This window comes from Panthera uncia (assembly GCF_023721935.1).
Source record: "Panthera uncia isolate 11264 chromosome A1 unlocalized genomic scaffold, Puncia_PCG_1.0 HiC_scaffold_17, whole genome shotgun sequence".
Lineage (NCBI taxonomy): Eukaryota > Metazoa > Chordata > Mammalia > Carnivora > Felidae > Panthera > Panthera uncia.
In genome coordinates this window covers 59414802-59433028 of record NW_026057577.1, presented here as the reverse complement: position 1 = coordinate 59433028, position 18227 = coordinate 59414802, and the positions used below count along the sequence as shown (strand labels likewise).

At 37.2% G+C, this 18227-nt stretch overlaps 1 protein-coding gene across 1 annotated transcript in view; it reads right to left on the bottom strand.

The window, feature by feature from the left end:
* The window catches only part of MSH3 (mutS homolog 3), a 187079-nt gene that overhangs the window by 167768 nt on the left and 1084 nt on the right, over nucleotides 1–18227 (bottom strand). Inside the window, exons 2-5 of the mRNA XM_049649725.1 lie at nucleotides 17229–17349; nucleotides 5954–6174; nucleotides 2260–2475; nucleotides 481–597 (exon numbers count right to left, since the gene is read on the bottom strand). Of these exons, the coding sequence (XP_049505682.1) occupies nucleotides 481–597; nucleotides 2260–2475; nucleotides 5954–6174; nucleotides 17229–17349 (675 nt within the window). The remainder of the gene's footprint in view (nucleotides 1–480; nucleotides 598–2259; nucleotides 2476–5953; nucleotides 6175–17228; nucleotides 17350–18227) is intronic.

The window sequence follows — 18227 nt, the reverse complement described above, 5'->3', positions numbered from 1 at the left end:
ATGTATATATATGTATATATATATATATATATATATATATATATATATATACACATACACACACACACACACACACATTTTTTTTTAATTTATTTTAGAGGCCCCTGGGTGGCTCAATGGTTAAGTGCCCAATTACTGATTTCAGCTCAGGTCATGATCCCACAATTCGTGAGACTGAGCCCCACATCAAGTTCCACACTAACAACACAGAGCCTGCTTGGGATTCTCTCTCTCCCTTTCTCCCTGCTCTTTCCCTACTCATGCTCTCTATCTCACAAAATAAATGAGTAAACTTAAAAAAAAATTACCTTAAAAATCTAGTAAGCTAAAAACTCACAAAGATATAATGCTAATAATTGTGACACACTTTTGTTTCCCAAATGCCAAATTCCCATTATAATACCATCTTATGAAACATGCTTTCACTCTCTGGAAGGGAATCCAATCACCCTGTTCCCTCAAGTCAAAGACAAGGCTGACCTTATATCCCTTGGCCACGAGGCGGCGTACATGAACAAACAGTCTGTGAGTAGGTATGCTCGCTGTCATAAAGTTGTGATCTAAATGGCAATAAATATTGAGCTCCCGGGCTGCAACCTAAAAAATTAAAAAAGAGAGTATCAATAAATGTCTATTTCAAGAATCCCCACGTGGTGTTCGCTCACTTTGCTAAAAATCCATCAAGGTATACACTTAGGATTTGTGCACTTCTTCTCTACGTGAATGGCCTATCAATACAAAATTTTAAAGACAGTCCCCATACAGAAGCCTATAGTTTAATCTATTTTTTGGCAGTTCCCATGACCTAACCTCAGAGCCAACATCTGTAATATCAATGTCGTGGAAAAATATGCCATGTCTTCTATGCTGATTAGATCTAACAAAACCTTAAAGTGCTGAGCCTCCCCTAAAACCCTGCACAATGATATTCAATGCAGAACAAAACATTATAATAGAGTAAGAATTTGCTACATAGCACATGCAACTAACTGAAAATTAGGAGATACTATAAAACATAAATTCTGAAGCTACTCAGACAGTGGGCATCTTTGAGGAAGTGAGAAGAGAAACCCCTGGTATGGTTAGCTAATCAGATGCATAAATGAGAGGAGTGCAGAATCAGGCAGCACCACCTAACTCCCCGCTTTCTACTGGAGAACACCACGGCTCAGACACTGTCCACTGGAGCCATGGAATGCTCATCCCAACATTCTCATTCCCTGCCCCACCCATCTCTGAACAGTAGTTCCTCATTGAAAGGCTAGAAAACACCAGCCTTTACTGGGTGGTAAGACTAAATCTACTACTCAACCTGGAGAGAAGGGGAGAAAACAGCATTTTCTTTCACCCTTTACCTATACAATGACAACTACATGTCTGTTTGTGTCCCCAGAAAACATGCTATTTCAAACTTTTACTTCATGACACCAAACACATGATGCCACCTGAACTAAAGAACATCACTTTTGTGCCACAATAGGATTTTAAAAGCTGGAAGAAAAAAGTTGGCCAAGTCTGTACTTCCTATCGCACAAGATAGATGTTAGATGTGCCACCTCATCAGTCTCTGAGGACATATGATGCATGATGCCAGAGACTTAAAAGTGTGGAAGGATCACAATCACGCATGACTCCAACAGGACATCACCAGCAATGCTGTCCCTAAGCCTGCCCACTAAATACTCAAATTCACTTCTGATGTTCATTAACTTCGGCCTATATCAAATACCTCAAAATCAAATACAAAATCAACTCAGACTAGCATAAAAAGATGATGGACATACAAAGACACTGTAACACTCCAAACACCTTCTGTGGATGGCTGGCTGTTAATGTGCTCTTCCACTGACATGGAACTATGTTCCTGGCTATCAAAATTTATAAATTAAGAGTAAATGGGTCATCTCAAAATTTTTTCTGCTTGAGTCTTCATCAGGAAACGTAAATATTCACACGATTATGGTTCATTCACTAAGTGATTCATCCAATCACCGTGCAATGGATGAAAGGTACTGGGTGAGCACCATGGAGAACAGACACGACATTCCAAAAGGGGTTCCTCACTTCCTCCCCTAAAAGCCTAGCATCCACCAAGTTTGCCCGTGTTTATTTATAGTTTTTACTTTAAATGACAGCATTTTTCAAGGGCAACTGATTACGTTAGCTCTCTCATAAGGTCAGAAATGGAAACAAAAATATTGCAAAATACTTAAGGCTGGATAAGGAAAACATGGAACAGTATTTGCAAAAATAACTTACCTCTGCATCTTCCCCAAAGAATCTATACTTATATCCACATTCCACACACAAAATTGCATCTTTCTGCTGCTGCTTCAATTCAATGTACTGTAATTCTAAAGGTGTGTAGATGCTTTTGGTCCGTTTGTTAGATGGTTTAGGATCAGAAGTTGTCTGTAAATTGTCATTACCCTTTTGTGAAGATCCAGAAGGACTGAGATCGAAAAGTGTCTTGTCCTGGCAACCAAAAAGATTTTTATAGTTTACAAAGTATTAACCATAGTAATAGTTTTCAGAAAGAGAGAGAATGCAAATTCAGCACAAACCTAATAATTAGTTTATCTAAGTGAAAGTTTGTAGGAGGCACATAGTATATTCAGATAAACATTTTTGCAAGTTTGAAATTTTTTCAGAGTAAAAGACTTTTAAAAAATGAGCCAAACTAAACTCTGTACAACTATTTAAGGAAATTTTAAAAACCTACATATTTTAAAGAGTTATATACCTCTTTTTAAGTTTTATTTCATTAAATCTACTGTAATTAACATTCTTCTTTTCCTTATTTATTCCCAGATGCATAAGGCACAAAAAGTGAGCAGACATGAATATCTGTCTCTCAACAGTAAGTAAAACCACTTTCAATAAGCATATGCTATCTGTTATAGCTGCACTTAATGCTTCAAATTTCCAAGCACAGTCTGAAAGTATATTCCATTAATCTTGATTCCAAGAAAGAAGCACGATTTTTTTGGTAAAGAAATATGACACAGAGCTTTTGGAAAATACAAAACACAAAGTCACAATTCAACATTAGTATTCCTGCTATCCTTACCTTCATGTGTGAAAACCATAATTCCAGTTTAGAGCTTAAGGCAAATTCCTTTTTATGGGATTTATTTATATAAAAGGTAAAATGACACAAATTTGTAGCATAAATCTGCCTTCTAACTAACTGTCACTGTATCACTGCTATCATCTGAAAATTTTATCAGCTACACTTGGAATTAAAAATATAGCCTAGGGGCACCTGGGTGGCTCAGTCGGTTAAGCATCTGATTCTTGATTTCAACTCAGGTCACGATCTCACAGTTTGTGAGTTTGAGCCCATGTGGGGCTCAGCACTGTCAGCAGGAGACTGTTTAGGATTCTCTCTCTCTCCCTCTCTCTCTGCCTCTCCCATGCATTCTCTATAAATAAATATATATTTATATTTGTATTTATATTTATATTTATATTTATATATCTATATATGTACATATATAGATATATATAGATATAGATATACATATATAGATACCTATATATGTATGTATGTATTGAAAACAGAGTGATCAGCAGGGGAAGAGAAGAGAAAAAGAGAAATGTCCTATATGGCCCAGCAAGGGGACTCTGGTCAAAGAGGAAGTCCAGGAACATGTACTCTACAGTTGCTAACTGTTTAAAAAATTCATCTTAGCTGCAAGAGTAGGTAGAGATGTAATTTATCTGAGTAGTGTAGCCAAGCAAATCTCCAAAGATCAGCAATGAGATGGTGAGGTATGGTGAAGTGTGGGGAGTTGTGGCAACAGAAAAGTGGGTCAATGTATCAGATGAGAGAATGTCATCTGCTTTTAATTTTGATGGATTTTCTATTTCGTTTCTATATCTTTTATGTAAAATCCAGGAATACTACATATTGTAAAACTTAAAACTTTAAGAAAATATATCTCCTACAGAAAAAAAAAGTTCTTTATACTTTATTCATATATGGAATGAAGAGTAGGCATGCAGAAACTTTTATCCATATAGTATACCAACAAGTCTATCTGAATACTTGAGTATTAAGCAAGTTGTTTTTCATCATTTGGGTGGAAAAACTTATGATACACTATACTCTTTTTTATATTCTCAGGGACAGCATTCTGAACTCAATTTAAGTTTGTCTTGACAATACAGGATGATCAGCACAATAAAATGGGAATTTTAAAACCTACCAAGACTTACGGGGCAGATGATCCCCACACTAATGGTTGTAGACCCTGGGCATTTAACTTCAATTGGTAGCTTTTTACCATTCATGTGTGTCCTTCCATAACACCAAACAGTCAGGTATCTCCTGTAATGACGTCCATGTACTACTTCTAGGTGTCCCTTCTAACTGGTGACTTCTAATGTGCAGTGAATCAGAAACAACAAGCTGGTTGTTTTATGTATAATTAGTTAACAAGCTCTCATGAAGCCCTAGGATAAATTCTCCAATTAATAAAATGAGATTTAATAGACAAACTTTTTGATATCTATACTTTATGACCACTACACTCAGGTGAACTGCTTCTAAGTATTAAAAGAAAGTGTAAATTAAACAAACAAACCCACAAAAACAAAAAACCCTTTTTTTTTTTCCTGATGACCTAAGATAAGTCAATGGATCTCAGCTTAGTTGAAGGAGGAGCTCATAAATCTGGACTTGGTGGGAAGAAGTGTAAACTTCTTAATAATATATACAAAATTGTGTTGGTGTATTTTTCTGAGTAAAGAATCCATAGCTTTCAATCCATAACTTTTCAAAAATCCATAGTTTTTCATTTAAATGACTCAAAAAAATAAAAGGAACTATTTCTCTAATTAATTGGCTCTCAACCATTGCTACACATTAAAACGAAAGTTTTAGGGGCGTCTGGATGGCTCAGCTGGTCAAGCGTCCAGCTTCAATTCAGGTCATGATCTCACAGTTCATGAGTTCGAGCCCTGCATCAGGCTCTGTGCTGACAGCTCAAAGCCTGGAGCCTGCTTCGGATTCTGTGTCTCCCTCTCTCTGCTCTTCCCCCACTCATGCTCTCTCTCTCCTTCAAAAATAAAAATAAAAACTTTCAAAAAAATAAATAAAATAAAATAAAATGAAAGCTTTAAACAACACGCAAAGTCAGTTCTTAGTGAAGACCAATATGATTCTGAAGAAAAGTCTTTTTTTATCTGTTTTTAAAGTCCTCCAGGTGATTCTAATTTAAAGCTGGGCTGAGAAGCACTGTTCTGAATTGGAGATGTTAGTGATGGAGCAAAAGTTAAATTCCTAATTTGGCAACGATGAAAAAAACATTAATGTATCATATAACAGTGGAAGTAAAGATCTATATATATTTAGTTTGCCTTTGAATTTATATCACCAAGCTTTCAACTAAAAACCACAGAAACAATATATGTTGCCTGTGATTTTCCAGGCTAATGATGGTAACTCTAAGGACTATAAAACACTATGCTAGTATTTATTATCAAGAATCTCCCCAAGTCAGGGGCTCATAATCCAGGCTGTACATTAGAATCACCTGGCTCTTACTACATTTTAATACAAACCAATTCATCCCTCATTAATACAAAGTAAATCAGAATCTCCAGGGACTGAAAAAATAAACTAAAATGCAAAAGCAGCCTCAGCTAATTCAGGTGATTATCCAAGTTTGGGAACAACTGCCTTGTGTGAACTCAGAGAACCTAATGGCACCTCAGAACCTACTGGGGCACCTGGGTGGCTGAGTCATTTAAGCAGCTGACTCTTGGTTTTGGCTCAGGTCATGATCTCAGGGCTCATGAGTTGGAGCCCCACATCAGCCTCTGCAATGACAGTGCTTGGGAATCTCTCGCTCAAGATAAACATATAAACTTAAAAGAAATTAATAAAAAAAAAAAAAAAAAGAACCTATTGATCTGAGTAATCGGTATTCATCTATATAACACATACCTTTTGACTAATTTGAGATTTGGAATCTTCAGAAGAAACTGCATTCTTTGCACGGAGACGACTGATATCGTCAAAATCTGTACATTTTGGCAGAACTGCATATCTCTCCTGAGGAGGCTCTGTCTGGACTCTATTTTGAGGAAGGGCAGAATCGCAGCAGAATTCTTTCAATTTTTCCAGAGACTTTAAAACAGTCTTCATCCTCAGACATTTCTTTGGCTCTTAGTTAGCAAATTAGAAGAAAATATAACAATAGTATTTTGTTCTCATATATCAATTCATAACCAGTGTAAGATTTTTGAGGGAGCTTCTCATTAAAGCAATAAATCTAACTACAACATGATAAGGAAATAAAGAAACGTTTAGATTCAGGGTAAAAATAGCATGCTGAAACATACATATAATTTCCCTTGGCCATGAAACTCCATTACAAACTACAGTAGGGTTTTGCCTTTTTTTTTTTTTAAATATATGAGCAGATAAGGACAGAGAGAAAAGGAGAGGTGACAGGTGCAAATAAAATATCTGAAGCTAGAAGGAAAAATGAATAAACAATAACCAATTTAGCACACCTGAAAGCTAAATCCAAAACCAGTAGTGAAGAAAACTAAGAACCAATACCATTTATAACACGAAAAAATTAAAAGGCTCAGGAATCGGGGCAACAGAATATGTAATAAAGGGAGTTTCTAAAATAAAGACTGGCTCAAAGCAAGTTGATCCTAAACCCCTACCCTACTCCAAGCTCAAGGGCAGCTGTGCTTCCTCCACCTCGGCAGAAGACTGAAAGTTCCTCTGGAGAAGGTAAAACAGGCACAGCAAAGATGGAGTACTGGGTCCAAGCCAGAGGAATAATGGGAAGATGGGTTTACTGTAAGCTAAGACCCCAGCCTCTTCTTCATCAGCTCTCATAACATAGGCAGCCAGAGCTCCCCACTCCAGGCCAAGAGCAGGGAAGACTGGTCTATCGGAACTGATCATATTATAATGGGAAAGACCTAGAGATACCAACACCAGGGGGTTCGCCAAGGAAGGCAGATCACCTCCCTTTCCCAACACACCTGCTATCCCACCTGCACAGCTTTGCTCATGCTACTCTTTCTCCCTGGAATGCCCTGACCCCAATTTCTATGTGTCAAAATCATACTCATTCTTCAAGATCCCTCTCAAAACTACTTTTTCCATGAAACTCTTTGGTAACTCCCCTAGCTTAAAATCATCTTTTGTCCATGTCCCTATAACAAGATCACATTTCGCCATAGCATTTACCACAATCTGCCACCTGGCAGTTACTCATAGGCAAGCAACCCATAAAAAAGAAGGAAAACTATCATTTACTGTCTACTATCTACCATATGCCAGAATACATTATTTTTCCTACTACTAAATATGATGAAAAAGGGATTGCATATCATCTCTTACCTTAACTATTAAAGCAAAAACACTCTGAGGGCAAACTTGTGTTTTGCCTATTCCTAAGAGTTTAAAACTTTTCATATTTATATTTAATTATACATACACATATATTTTATATTTATATTTAAAGCTCTCTTCAGATGTATATTTTACCTTGTCTCCTGCTAATCTTGTAACTAGGATAACGTACACTTGAATCTTTCAAATTATTCTCCCCTTTTCAAAATGTATACATGAATCAGGGGCCAAGATGGCAGAGTAACATGGAAGTTTGTTTTGTGTCTCTCATCCCTGAAATGCAGCTAGATCAACACCAAACCATCTTGCACACCTAGAAAACTGATGTGAGGATTAACACAACAATCTGCACAACTTGAACTAGAGAACTCAGCAGGTACTAAGCGTGAAGAGGTGAACTGGGAGAGAGAGAAACCATGGAGGGGAGGGAGCTGTTTTTGCTTGCAGAGAGAGGATGGAGACAGGAAGAGTACAAGTAAAGCACCCCTCCCCGAAAGCAGCTGGAGAGAAAGTAGAAGAGTGGAAACAGCTGCAAAGGAATGAACAAGAAAGGGAGAAAGGAGAAAGGAGAGGGTTTAAATACCATTAAGATTCTATAAACAGGGGGAGCACAGAGTCTAAAACTCTGCAGCTCAGTACCTGGCAGAGCTCTGGTGGTAAGGGCAAAATCCCCAGAAGCAGTGAGGTCCAAGGGGTCCTCGGGCCACATGGCGAAAGGCAGTTCCCCTGCTGGGAGGACATGTGGTAGGCTGTGGGGCCTCCCCACATACAAAGGTCTCATCAGACCCCAGAGAACAGCCATGTTTGCTGGTGTCGGAACAAAGAAGTTAAGGATAAAGCCTGGCACCAGATGTGTGTTGTGATTTACCATAATCCCTGAAACGCTGCTGCTACACAATCGTGCAAACTTTTTCTGGGACAGGCTGGCACCCCACCACAGTACCTGGGCCTCGGCAGCAGCGCGGTCTCTGGAACATTCCTGGGGGCAGGTTGGCAATGGGCCATTGATCTGCGAGACCCTCCCCCAGAGGGTCTGAGCAGGTCAAAGCTGCAGGGCCCTCAGAAGTGCGGGATTTGGAAATACAGCCCCATCTGAGATAAAACTTGGGAGGGAGGTGCCGCCTGGAAGTCACCTGGCTTGGTCACCGACAGTGTAGAAGTGGGGAGTGGATGGAAGCTGGAGACAAAGGAGGGGTGCTTGATTGCCAATGGGCGAGAGCACAGAGTTCTGATAGTAGAGGCTGGTTAGCTGGGTGACACCATTTTCACTCCTCCCGCTCCTGGGTATACACGCCTATAAGCACCACAACGATCCACCCCAGTAAACTAAGCAGCACCACCTAGTGGAGAATGGAGCTGTTACACCAACTGGGCCAACCACACTCTAGAGGAACACCACCAGTCTCCATGCCTGCTTAGTTTATGGACTATAAAGTGCTTCATAGTTTGACTTCTAGGGGAAACTGGATGTAATTTCCATCTTATTTCATTCTGTTTGCTGGTCCATCTACTCAAATTTTTTTCTTTTTCTTTTCTGGTTCTTAAATACAGAAAGAAAAAGTTTATATTTTCTGTTATTATAAAAAGTATTTTTAATTCTTTTTTACTTTTTTTTTTTACTTTCTTGTAAGTTTTTTAAATTCTATTTTACTTTCATTTTATTCTATTTTACTGTATTCATTTTTTTTAATCATCAAACGTTTTCCCTTATCCCCCCTTTTTTCATTTTCTTTTCTCTCCCTTTTTTCACTACTCCATCAAGCTTCTTTCACAACCAGAACAAAAAGACACCTAGGATCTAGTACCATTTATTTGATTCTTTTGTGTTGTTTCTAGTTTTTTAATTTTTATGTTTTTTTATTTTATTAATTCTTTTTCCTCCTCCAAAACGATGAAACGAAGGAACTGACCCCAAAATAAGGAACAGGAAGAAGTGACAGCCAGGGACTTACAAAGACACAGCAAGCAAGAAATCTAAACAAGAATTTAGAATCATGATAATAAGAATACTAGCTGGGGTTGAAAAAAGCATAGAATCCCTTAATGTGGAGATAAAAGAAGTAAAAGCTAGTCAGGACGAAATTAAAAATGCTATAACCGAAATGCAATCTCAAATGGATGCCACAGCGGTAAGGACTGATGAAGCAGAGCAGCGAATCACCAATATAGAGGATAAACTTATGGAGAATAATGAAGCAGAAAAAAGAGGGAAACTAAGGCAAAAGAGCACGACTTAAGAATTAGAGAAATCAGTGGTTCATTAAAAAGGAATAACTTCAGAATCACAGGAGCCCCAGAAGATGAAAAGAGAGGAAAAAGGGGTAGAAAGTTTATATGAACAAATCATAGCAGAAAACTTTCCTAACCTGGGCAAAGACACAGACCTCAAAATCCAGGAAGCATGGAGAACTCCCATTAGATTCAATAAAAACCAACCATCAACAAGCCATATGATAGTCAAATTCACAAAATTCTCAGGAAAGGAAAGAATCATGAAAGCAGCAAGGGAAAAACAGATCTTAACCTACAAGGAAAGACATATCAGGTTTGCAGCAGACCTATCCAAAGAAACTTGGCAGGCCAGAAAGGAGTGGCAGGATATATTCAATGTGCTGAATTGGAAAAATATGCAGCCAAGAATTCTTTATCCAGCAAGGCTGTCATTTAAAACAGAAGGAGAGAGAAAAAGTTTCCCAGACAAAAACTAAAGGAGTTTGTGGCCATTAAACCAGCCCTGTGAGAAATTTTAGGAGAGACTTTCTGAGAGCAGAAAATATGAAACAAACAAACAAACAAACAAACAAGAAAGACCAAAAGCAAGAAAGACTAGAAAGGACCAGAGAACACCACCAGAAACTCCAACTCTACAGGCAACATAATGGCAATAAATTCATAACTTTCAGTACTCACTCTAAACATCAATAGACTAAATGCTCCAATCAAGAGATAGAGGGTAACAGAATGGATAAGAAAATAAGATTCATCTATGAGCTGTTTACAAGAGACCCATTTTAGATCTAAAGACACCTTCAGATTGAAAGTAAGGGGATGGAGAACCATCTATTATGCTAATGGTCGACAAAAGAAAACTGGAGTAGCCATATATGTAGATTTTAAAATAAAGACTGTAACAAGAGATGAAGAAGGGCATTACATCATAATTATGGGGTCTATCCACCAAGATATAACAATTGTAAACATTTATGCTCCAAATGTGAAAGCACCCAAATATATAAATCAATTAATCACAAATATAAAGAAACTCACTGATACTAATACTATAATAGTAGGGGACTTCAACACCCCACTTAACAGCAATGGACAGATCATCTAAACAGAAAATCAACAAGGAAACAATGGCTTTGAATGACACACTGGACCAGATGGACTTAATAGGTATATTCAGAACATTTCATCCTAAAGCAGCAGAATACACATTCTTCTCAAGTGCACATGGAACACTCTCCAGAATAAATCACATACTGGGACACAAATCAAACCTCAACAAGTATAAAAACATTGAGATCATACTGTGCATATTTTCAGACCACAACGCTATGAAACTCAAAATCAACCACAAGAAAAAATTTGGAAAGACAATCAATACTTGGGAGACAAAAGCACATCCTATTAAAGAATGAACAGCAGAAATCAACGCTATTGAAACAACAACAACAACAACAACAACAACAACAAACAGTACAACAGATCAATGAAGCCAGGAGCTGGTTCTTTGAAAGAATTAACAAAATTGATAAACCCCTAGCCAGTTTGATCAAAAAGAAAAAAAAAAGGACCTAAATAAACAGAAGCAAGAATGAAAGAGGAGAGATCACAACCAACACTGCAGAAATACAAATAAGAGAATATTATGAGCAATTATATGCCAATAAATTGGGCAATTTGGAAGAAATGGACAAGTTCCCAAAAACATTTCAAGTACCAAAACTGAAACAAGAATAGAAAATTTGAACAGATCCATAACCAGTAAAGATATCAAATCAGTAATCAAAAATCCCCCAAAAAACAAAAGTCCAGGACCAGAAGCCTTTCCAAGGAAATTCTACCAAACGTTTAAAGAAGAGTTAACACCTATTTTTTGAAGCTGTTCCAAAAAATAGAAATGGAAGGAAAACTTTCAACTCTTTCTATGAAGCCAGCATTACCTTGATTCCAAAACTAAATACCCCACTAAAAAGGAGAACTACAGACCAATTTCCCTGATGAACATGGATGCAAAAATCCTCAACAACTAGCCAACCGGATCCAACAATACATTAAAATAATTATTCACCATGGCCAAGTGGGATTTATACCTGGGATGCAGGGATGGTTCAATAACCACAAAACAATCAATGTGATACATCACATCAATAAAAGAAAGGACAAGAACCACATGATTCTCTCAATAGATGCAGAGAAAGCTTTTGACAAAATACAGTATCATTTCTTGATAAAAAACCTCGAGAAAGCAAGGATAGAAGGATCATACCTCAAGATCATAAAACTCATATAGAAAAGACTCATCGCTAATATCATCTTCAATGGGGAAAAACTGAGAGCTTTCCCCCGAAGGTCAGAAACACAACAGGGATGTCCACTCTCACCACTGTTATTCAACCTAGTATTAGAAGTCCTAGCCTCAGCAATCAGACAACACAAATGAATAAAGGCATCCAAGTCAGCAAGGAGGAAGTCACTCTTCGCAGACATGATACTCTATATGGAAAACCCAAAAGATTCCACGAAACAACTTCTAGAACTTATCCATGAATTCATCAAAGTCGCAGGATATAAAATCAATACACAGAAATCGGTTGCATTCCTACACACCAATAATGAAGCAATGGAAAGAGAAATCAAGAAATCGATCCCATTTACAACTATACCAAAAACCATAAAATACCTAGAAATAAATCTAACCAAAGAGGTGAAAAATCTATACACTGAAAACTAGAGAAAGCTTATGAAAGAAATTAAAGAAGACAAAAAAAAATGGAAGAATATTCTATGTTCCTGGATTGGAAGAAAAAATATTGTTAAAATGTAGATACAGCTCAAAGAAATCTACATATTCAATGCAATTTCTATCAAAATAACACCAGCATTCTTCACAGAGGTAGAACAATCCTAAAATTTGTATGGAACCAGACAAGACCCCAAATAGCCAAAGCAACCCTGAAAAAGAAAACCAAAGCTGGAGGTATCACAATCCCAGGTTTCAAGCTGTATTACAAAGCTGTAATCATCAAGACAGTATCGTACTGGCACAAAAACAGACACTCAGATCAATGGAACAGGATAGAGAACCCAGAAATGGACCCACAAACGTATGACCAACTAATCTTTGACAAAGGAAGAAAGAATATCCAACGGAATAAAGACAGTCTCTTCAGCAAGAGGTGCTGGGAAAACTGGACAGCAACATGCAGAAGAATGAACCTGGACCACTTTCTTACACCATGCACAAAAATAAACTCAAAATGGATGAAAGACCTAAATGTAAGACAAGAAGCCATCAAAATCCTAGAGGAGAAAGCAGGCAAAAGACCCTTTAACCTTGGCCATAGCAACTTCTTAGTCAAGAGGTCTCTGGAGTCAAGGGAAACAAAAGCAAAAACGAATGAATGGGACTTCATCAAGATAAAAAGCTTCTGCACAGCAAAGGAAACAATCAGCAAAACTAAAAGGCAACCAACAGAATGGGAGAAGATATTTGCAAATGACATATCAAATAAAGGGTTAGCATCCAAAATCTATAAAGAACTTACCAAACTCAATGCCCCCCAAAAATAATAATTCAATGAAGAAATGGACAAAAGACATGAATAGACACTTCTCCAAAAGAAGACTCCAGATGGCCGACACATCTCTCATCATCAGGGAAATACAAATCAAAATCACAATGAGATGCCACCTCACACCTATCAGAATGGCTAAAATTTTTTTTAAATATTTATTTATTATTAAGAGACAGAGAGAGACAGAGCATGAGCAGGGGAGGGGCAGAGAGAGGAGGAGACACAGAATCCAAAAGAGGCTCCAGGCTCTGAGCTGTCAGCACAGAGCCCGACATGGGGCTTGAACTCACAAACCGAGAGATCATGACCTGAGCTGAAGTCGGACGTTTAACCGACTGAGCCACCCAGGCGCCCCCAGAATGGCTAAAATTAACAACTCAGGCAACAACAGATGTTGGCAAGGATACAGAGAAAGAGGATCTCTTTTGCACTGCTGGTGAGAATGCAATATGGTGCAGCCACTCTGGAAAACAGTATGGAGGTCCCTCAAAAAACTAAAAATACAACTACCTAGGACCCAGCAGTCGCACTACTAGGTATGTATCCAAGGGATATAGGTGTTCTGTTTCAAAGGGGCACATGCACTCCAATGTTTATAGCAGTGCTATCGACAATAATTGAAGTATGGAAAGAGCCCAAATGTCCACCAACAGATGAATGGATAACGAAGATGTGGTGTGTATGTATGTATGTATGTATATATATATATATAAATATATATATATATATATGCAGTATTACTCAGCAATCAAAAAAGAATGAAATCTTGCCATTTGCAACTATGTGGATGGAACTAAAGGGTATTATGTTAAGCCAAATTAGTCACAGAAAGACAAATATCGTTGACTTCACTCATATGAGGAATTTAAGATATAAACAGATGAACATAAGGGAAGGAAAGCAAAAATAATATAAAAACAAGGAGGGCAACAAAACATCCAAAACTTTTAAATACAGAGAACAAACTGAGGGTTGCTGGAGGAGTTTTAAATACAGAGAACAAACCGAGGGTTGCTGCAGGGGGATGGGCTAAATGGGTAAAGGGCATTAAAGAAGACACTTGTTGGGATGGGCACTGCATGTTATACGTAGGGGATGAATCAATGGAATCTACTCCTGAAATTATTGCACTATATGCTAACTAACTTGGATGTAAATAAATAAATAAATAGAAAAATAAAATGTATACATAAATCACTCTATACTATGAGTGTGTATATTATACAAGGACTTCCCTTCTACAGATGTAATGTAACTTTCCCAGGATGGGGGTGGGTTACAAGTCTTTGGATTGTATTCATAAAAGTGTGAATTTATTTATATAGCATTAAGATAACAGATATTTGTATTTATCAAAATGCTTCTGAGATAGAGTTCTATGTTTATGTAATTCACATAAGAATATTAATAACAAAAAATGTCAAGTCTGAATTTTGAGCAATGTAGGAGATTTTATTTATCAAAAATGGCCAAACATATATATCCCATCCCATTCGCTCTTCCTACAATGTGATGCTAATGCTCCTGTACTGAGAGACAGGATCTATATGTTCTCTCCCATTGAACGAAGACAGATCTTTGTAACTAACTCAACCAACACAGTAAGGCAGATGCAACACTATGTAAATTCTGGAGCTAGATCTTAAAATCAATACAGCTTCTGTCTGACTCTCCGGGTGGTCATCCTTGGAGACTCAAGCTATGAGAAAACTCAAACTAGCTTACATACTAGTGGTGTATTGGATGTGGCCAGTTGATATTGGCTTACTTACTAGAGGCAACTGTTAAATCTTTAAGAATTTTGTGAACCAGTTGTCAAACACAGCCATTATTACAAATTAGATTATATAAACTTACAATTAAATAAATTATATTAAAAACAAAGATAATAAATACTCAAACCTCATCATCTTCTAAAAGTGTTACTATCCTTCACTATTACCTATGTTCTAAAGGTTATTAATGTCTGTCGTCTCCCGGTAGTAGAAATACTATACAATAATGTGCTACTGCTACCGAGCACTCCTTTCTAACTCTAGAAAATCAAACTTTAAGAACTACTCTAAATCTTCTCTTCCAAAATTTAAAAGCAATTCTTAAAAAGATCAAACAAATCCACGAAGAATTTAACTGCTTGCAAGAACAATATCCAACGTTCGTTAAAGAAACACAAAACCTAACATGTAATTAACAGAGAGTCCAAAGTATCTGTGATCCAAACAATTTCTAGACATGAAAAAAGAAGGAAATAACAGTCAAGGGTTACAGACCCAAAAATGACAGAGATGACAGAATTACCATATAGAGACATGATATTATAAATATATTCCACATAATCAAAAAAGTAAAGAAAAAAAAACAAGAACAAAATAAATAAAAAAAAATAAAGAACAAAAGGGAAGTTTTGTTTCTTTGAATTTGTTTTTTGTTTTGTGGGTTTTTTTGGTTTTTTTGTTTGTTTTTGTTGGGGTTTTTTTTTTTTTTTGGTAACAGCTCTACTGAGATACAATTCACACAGACAAACAGGAGTGTTTTTTAAAAGAAGTAGAAATTCTAAGGGTGAAAAGTATAATATCTGAAATGAACATTTCACTGAATGAGATTTATGGCAAATTAGACACCACAGAAGATTACTGAATTTGAAAACACAGCAGGAGAACTGATCGAAAATGAAGCACAAGGTCTAATAAGACTGGAAACCAAATGGAAGAGCTTGACTGGTAGATGTTCCTTTCCCTTTTTCCCTAGCGCCATTTTTAACAAGTAGCAAAGGTCTTATTTCAAAACATCCTAAGTCGACTGCCTTACTGACAACAGAAAGAGTATTATCAGATTTATCTTTCTCTTTAAGTATACCTTCCCATCTCTATAGTTGTTTCATACTAAGGCTTTCATGCTGACCCCAAATCCAAATTTTACCTTCTGAGGAAGGATAGATACCTTAATGCTGACCCACTAAAATGAGACTTTTTTGGCTTTTCTTTTGTCTCATTCTCTACCTCATTTTGAGGGATAATAAAGAAAGAAGCATTTTCTGTCATCTCATAACAAGCTCTCTGAGGCCAAAAACTAAAGAAACATTGCTCAGCCATCTATAAATCCAACACCACCCGCAGAAGTACACGAGCTCAAGAATGGTGGTTTTATCCAAAGACTTTTAGCATACAGAAAGAACACTGCCATGCTAAAAAAGCACAGGGTAGATTTACACGTCCTTGACATTGAAAACTGTTTGAAGTGTTCTGTTAAGTGGAAAATGATAGCTGTAAATTAGTACATACAGTATAATACAATTTATAAAATACAGTTGACCCTTAAACAACATGGTTTGAACTACACAGGTCCACTTACTGGGGATTTTTTTCAATAAATAACAGTACACTACTGTCAATATATTTTCTCCTATGATTTTCTTAATAACATTTTGTTTCCTCTGGCTTACTTTGGTCTAAAAATACAGCATATAATATACATAACATACAAAATATGTGTTACTATAAGGCCTCACTAAAAGGGAGTGACTATAGTGTCCTTTCATGGTCTACCTTGTACATTTCTATGTTTGAAATTTTTATAAAACTTTTAAAATCAGGACAGAGGCACCTGGGTGGCTTAGTCGATTAAGCATCCAACTCTTGATTTCAGCTCAGGTCATGATCTCATGGTTGTGGGATCAAGTCCCACATCAGGCTCTGCACTGGGCATGGAGCCTGCTTGGGATTGTCTCTCGCTCACTCTCTCTCTTTCTCTCAAAATAAATAAACATTTTTAAAAATCAGGACAAAAAATTAGGTAGGAGAAATAAAAGAGAAAATGGGAAGAACCACAGCAAATTCCAGAATTCCAGCTCTACCTCCACTCCCCCAAACTCCTACTCACACCACCACATATGAAGGGGCCACACTACTCAAGCGCAATGGAGATCTTTTTTCCACAAAGGGAAAAAATGGCACAACTCTCCAATAACCTCCTCTGCTCTTTGGAGAATAGTGTCAGTGTCATGACTCCTGAGAATGAAGACTCCTCGCCCCAAGACTCACCAACATTCCCAGACGTTACTGAATCACTCCTTCCTTCCTTTTCTTGGACTTTCTTTGCTTTCTTTTGAACAGGCCCATCATTCTCCAGTGGTCTCTTTTTACTTCTGCCGATTTCCACAACCTATATTGGAAAGTGATGTGTTATGTCTAATCTCAAAACTTGATGTATGCAAAATAATTTAAGCCTTACTTCTGAATGACAAGGTCTTTGCCTTCCATTCTTCACAGAATCAAATACTTTCAGCTCTAGAAAGAACTGTGGGTGAACTGTCTTTACCATCATGAAAGACAATGTAAAGACTGGCAGGTCATGAACCTCAGCACCTCAAGCCCTGCTACAATTAATTAGAACTAAGACTGATAGCTTTCTGTACTCAGTCAGCCTTCACCTATCACAGATTATAAAACCTGAATCATCCTACTTACCTATGTTAAATAAAATACCTTTTAAAAAAATATCAATTTAGGAAAGGTGAAATTAAGTAGATAATAAAAGAACACTGTCATTTTCGAATTGTGAATTATAATGTAACTGTTTCATATCCAAACTTGGCTTATGTTCACTACCAAAAATACCGTAAGATTATGACCTATGTGCTGGTAGGAAACCTGTCAAAAATTAAGATCTTCACCAAATAACCTCTAAACGGTAGGTATAAAATAAAATCTTGGTGTATTCATGAAAATGTAGACTATCATCAAAAATCAAAGACAAGAGAGGAGCAATCACTCTTTGGAAGAAATATAAATGAAAGGAAGACTTTGAAGTAGCTGTCACCCCACCCGTATTAAAACTTGGAAGGTGTGGGCACCTGGGTGGCTCAGTAGGCGCATTGGAGGGGCTCAGGTTATGATCTCATGGGTTTGTGAGTTTGACGAGCCCTGGCAGTGCAGAGCCTACTTAGGATTCTGTCTCCCTCTGTCTCTGCCCCTTTCCCAATTGCTCTTTCTCTCTCTCAAAATAAATAAAACAACCAAACAAAACCAACTTGGAAGGTG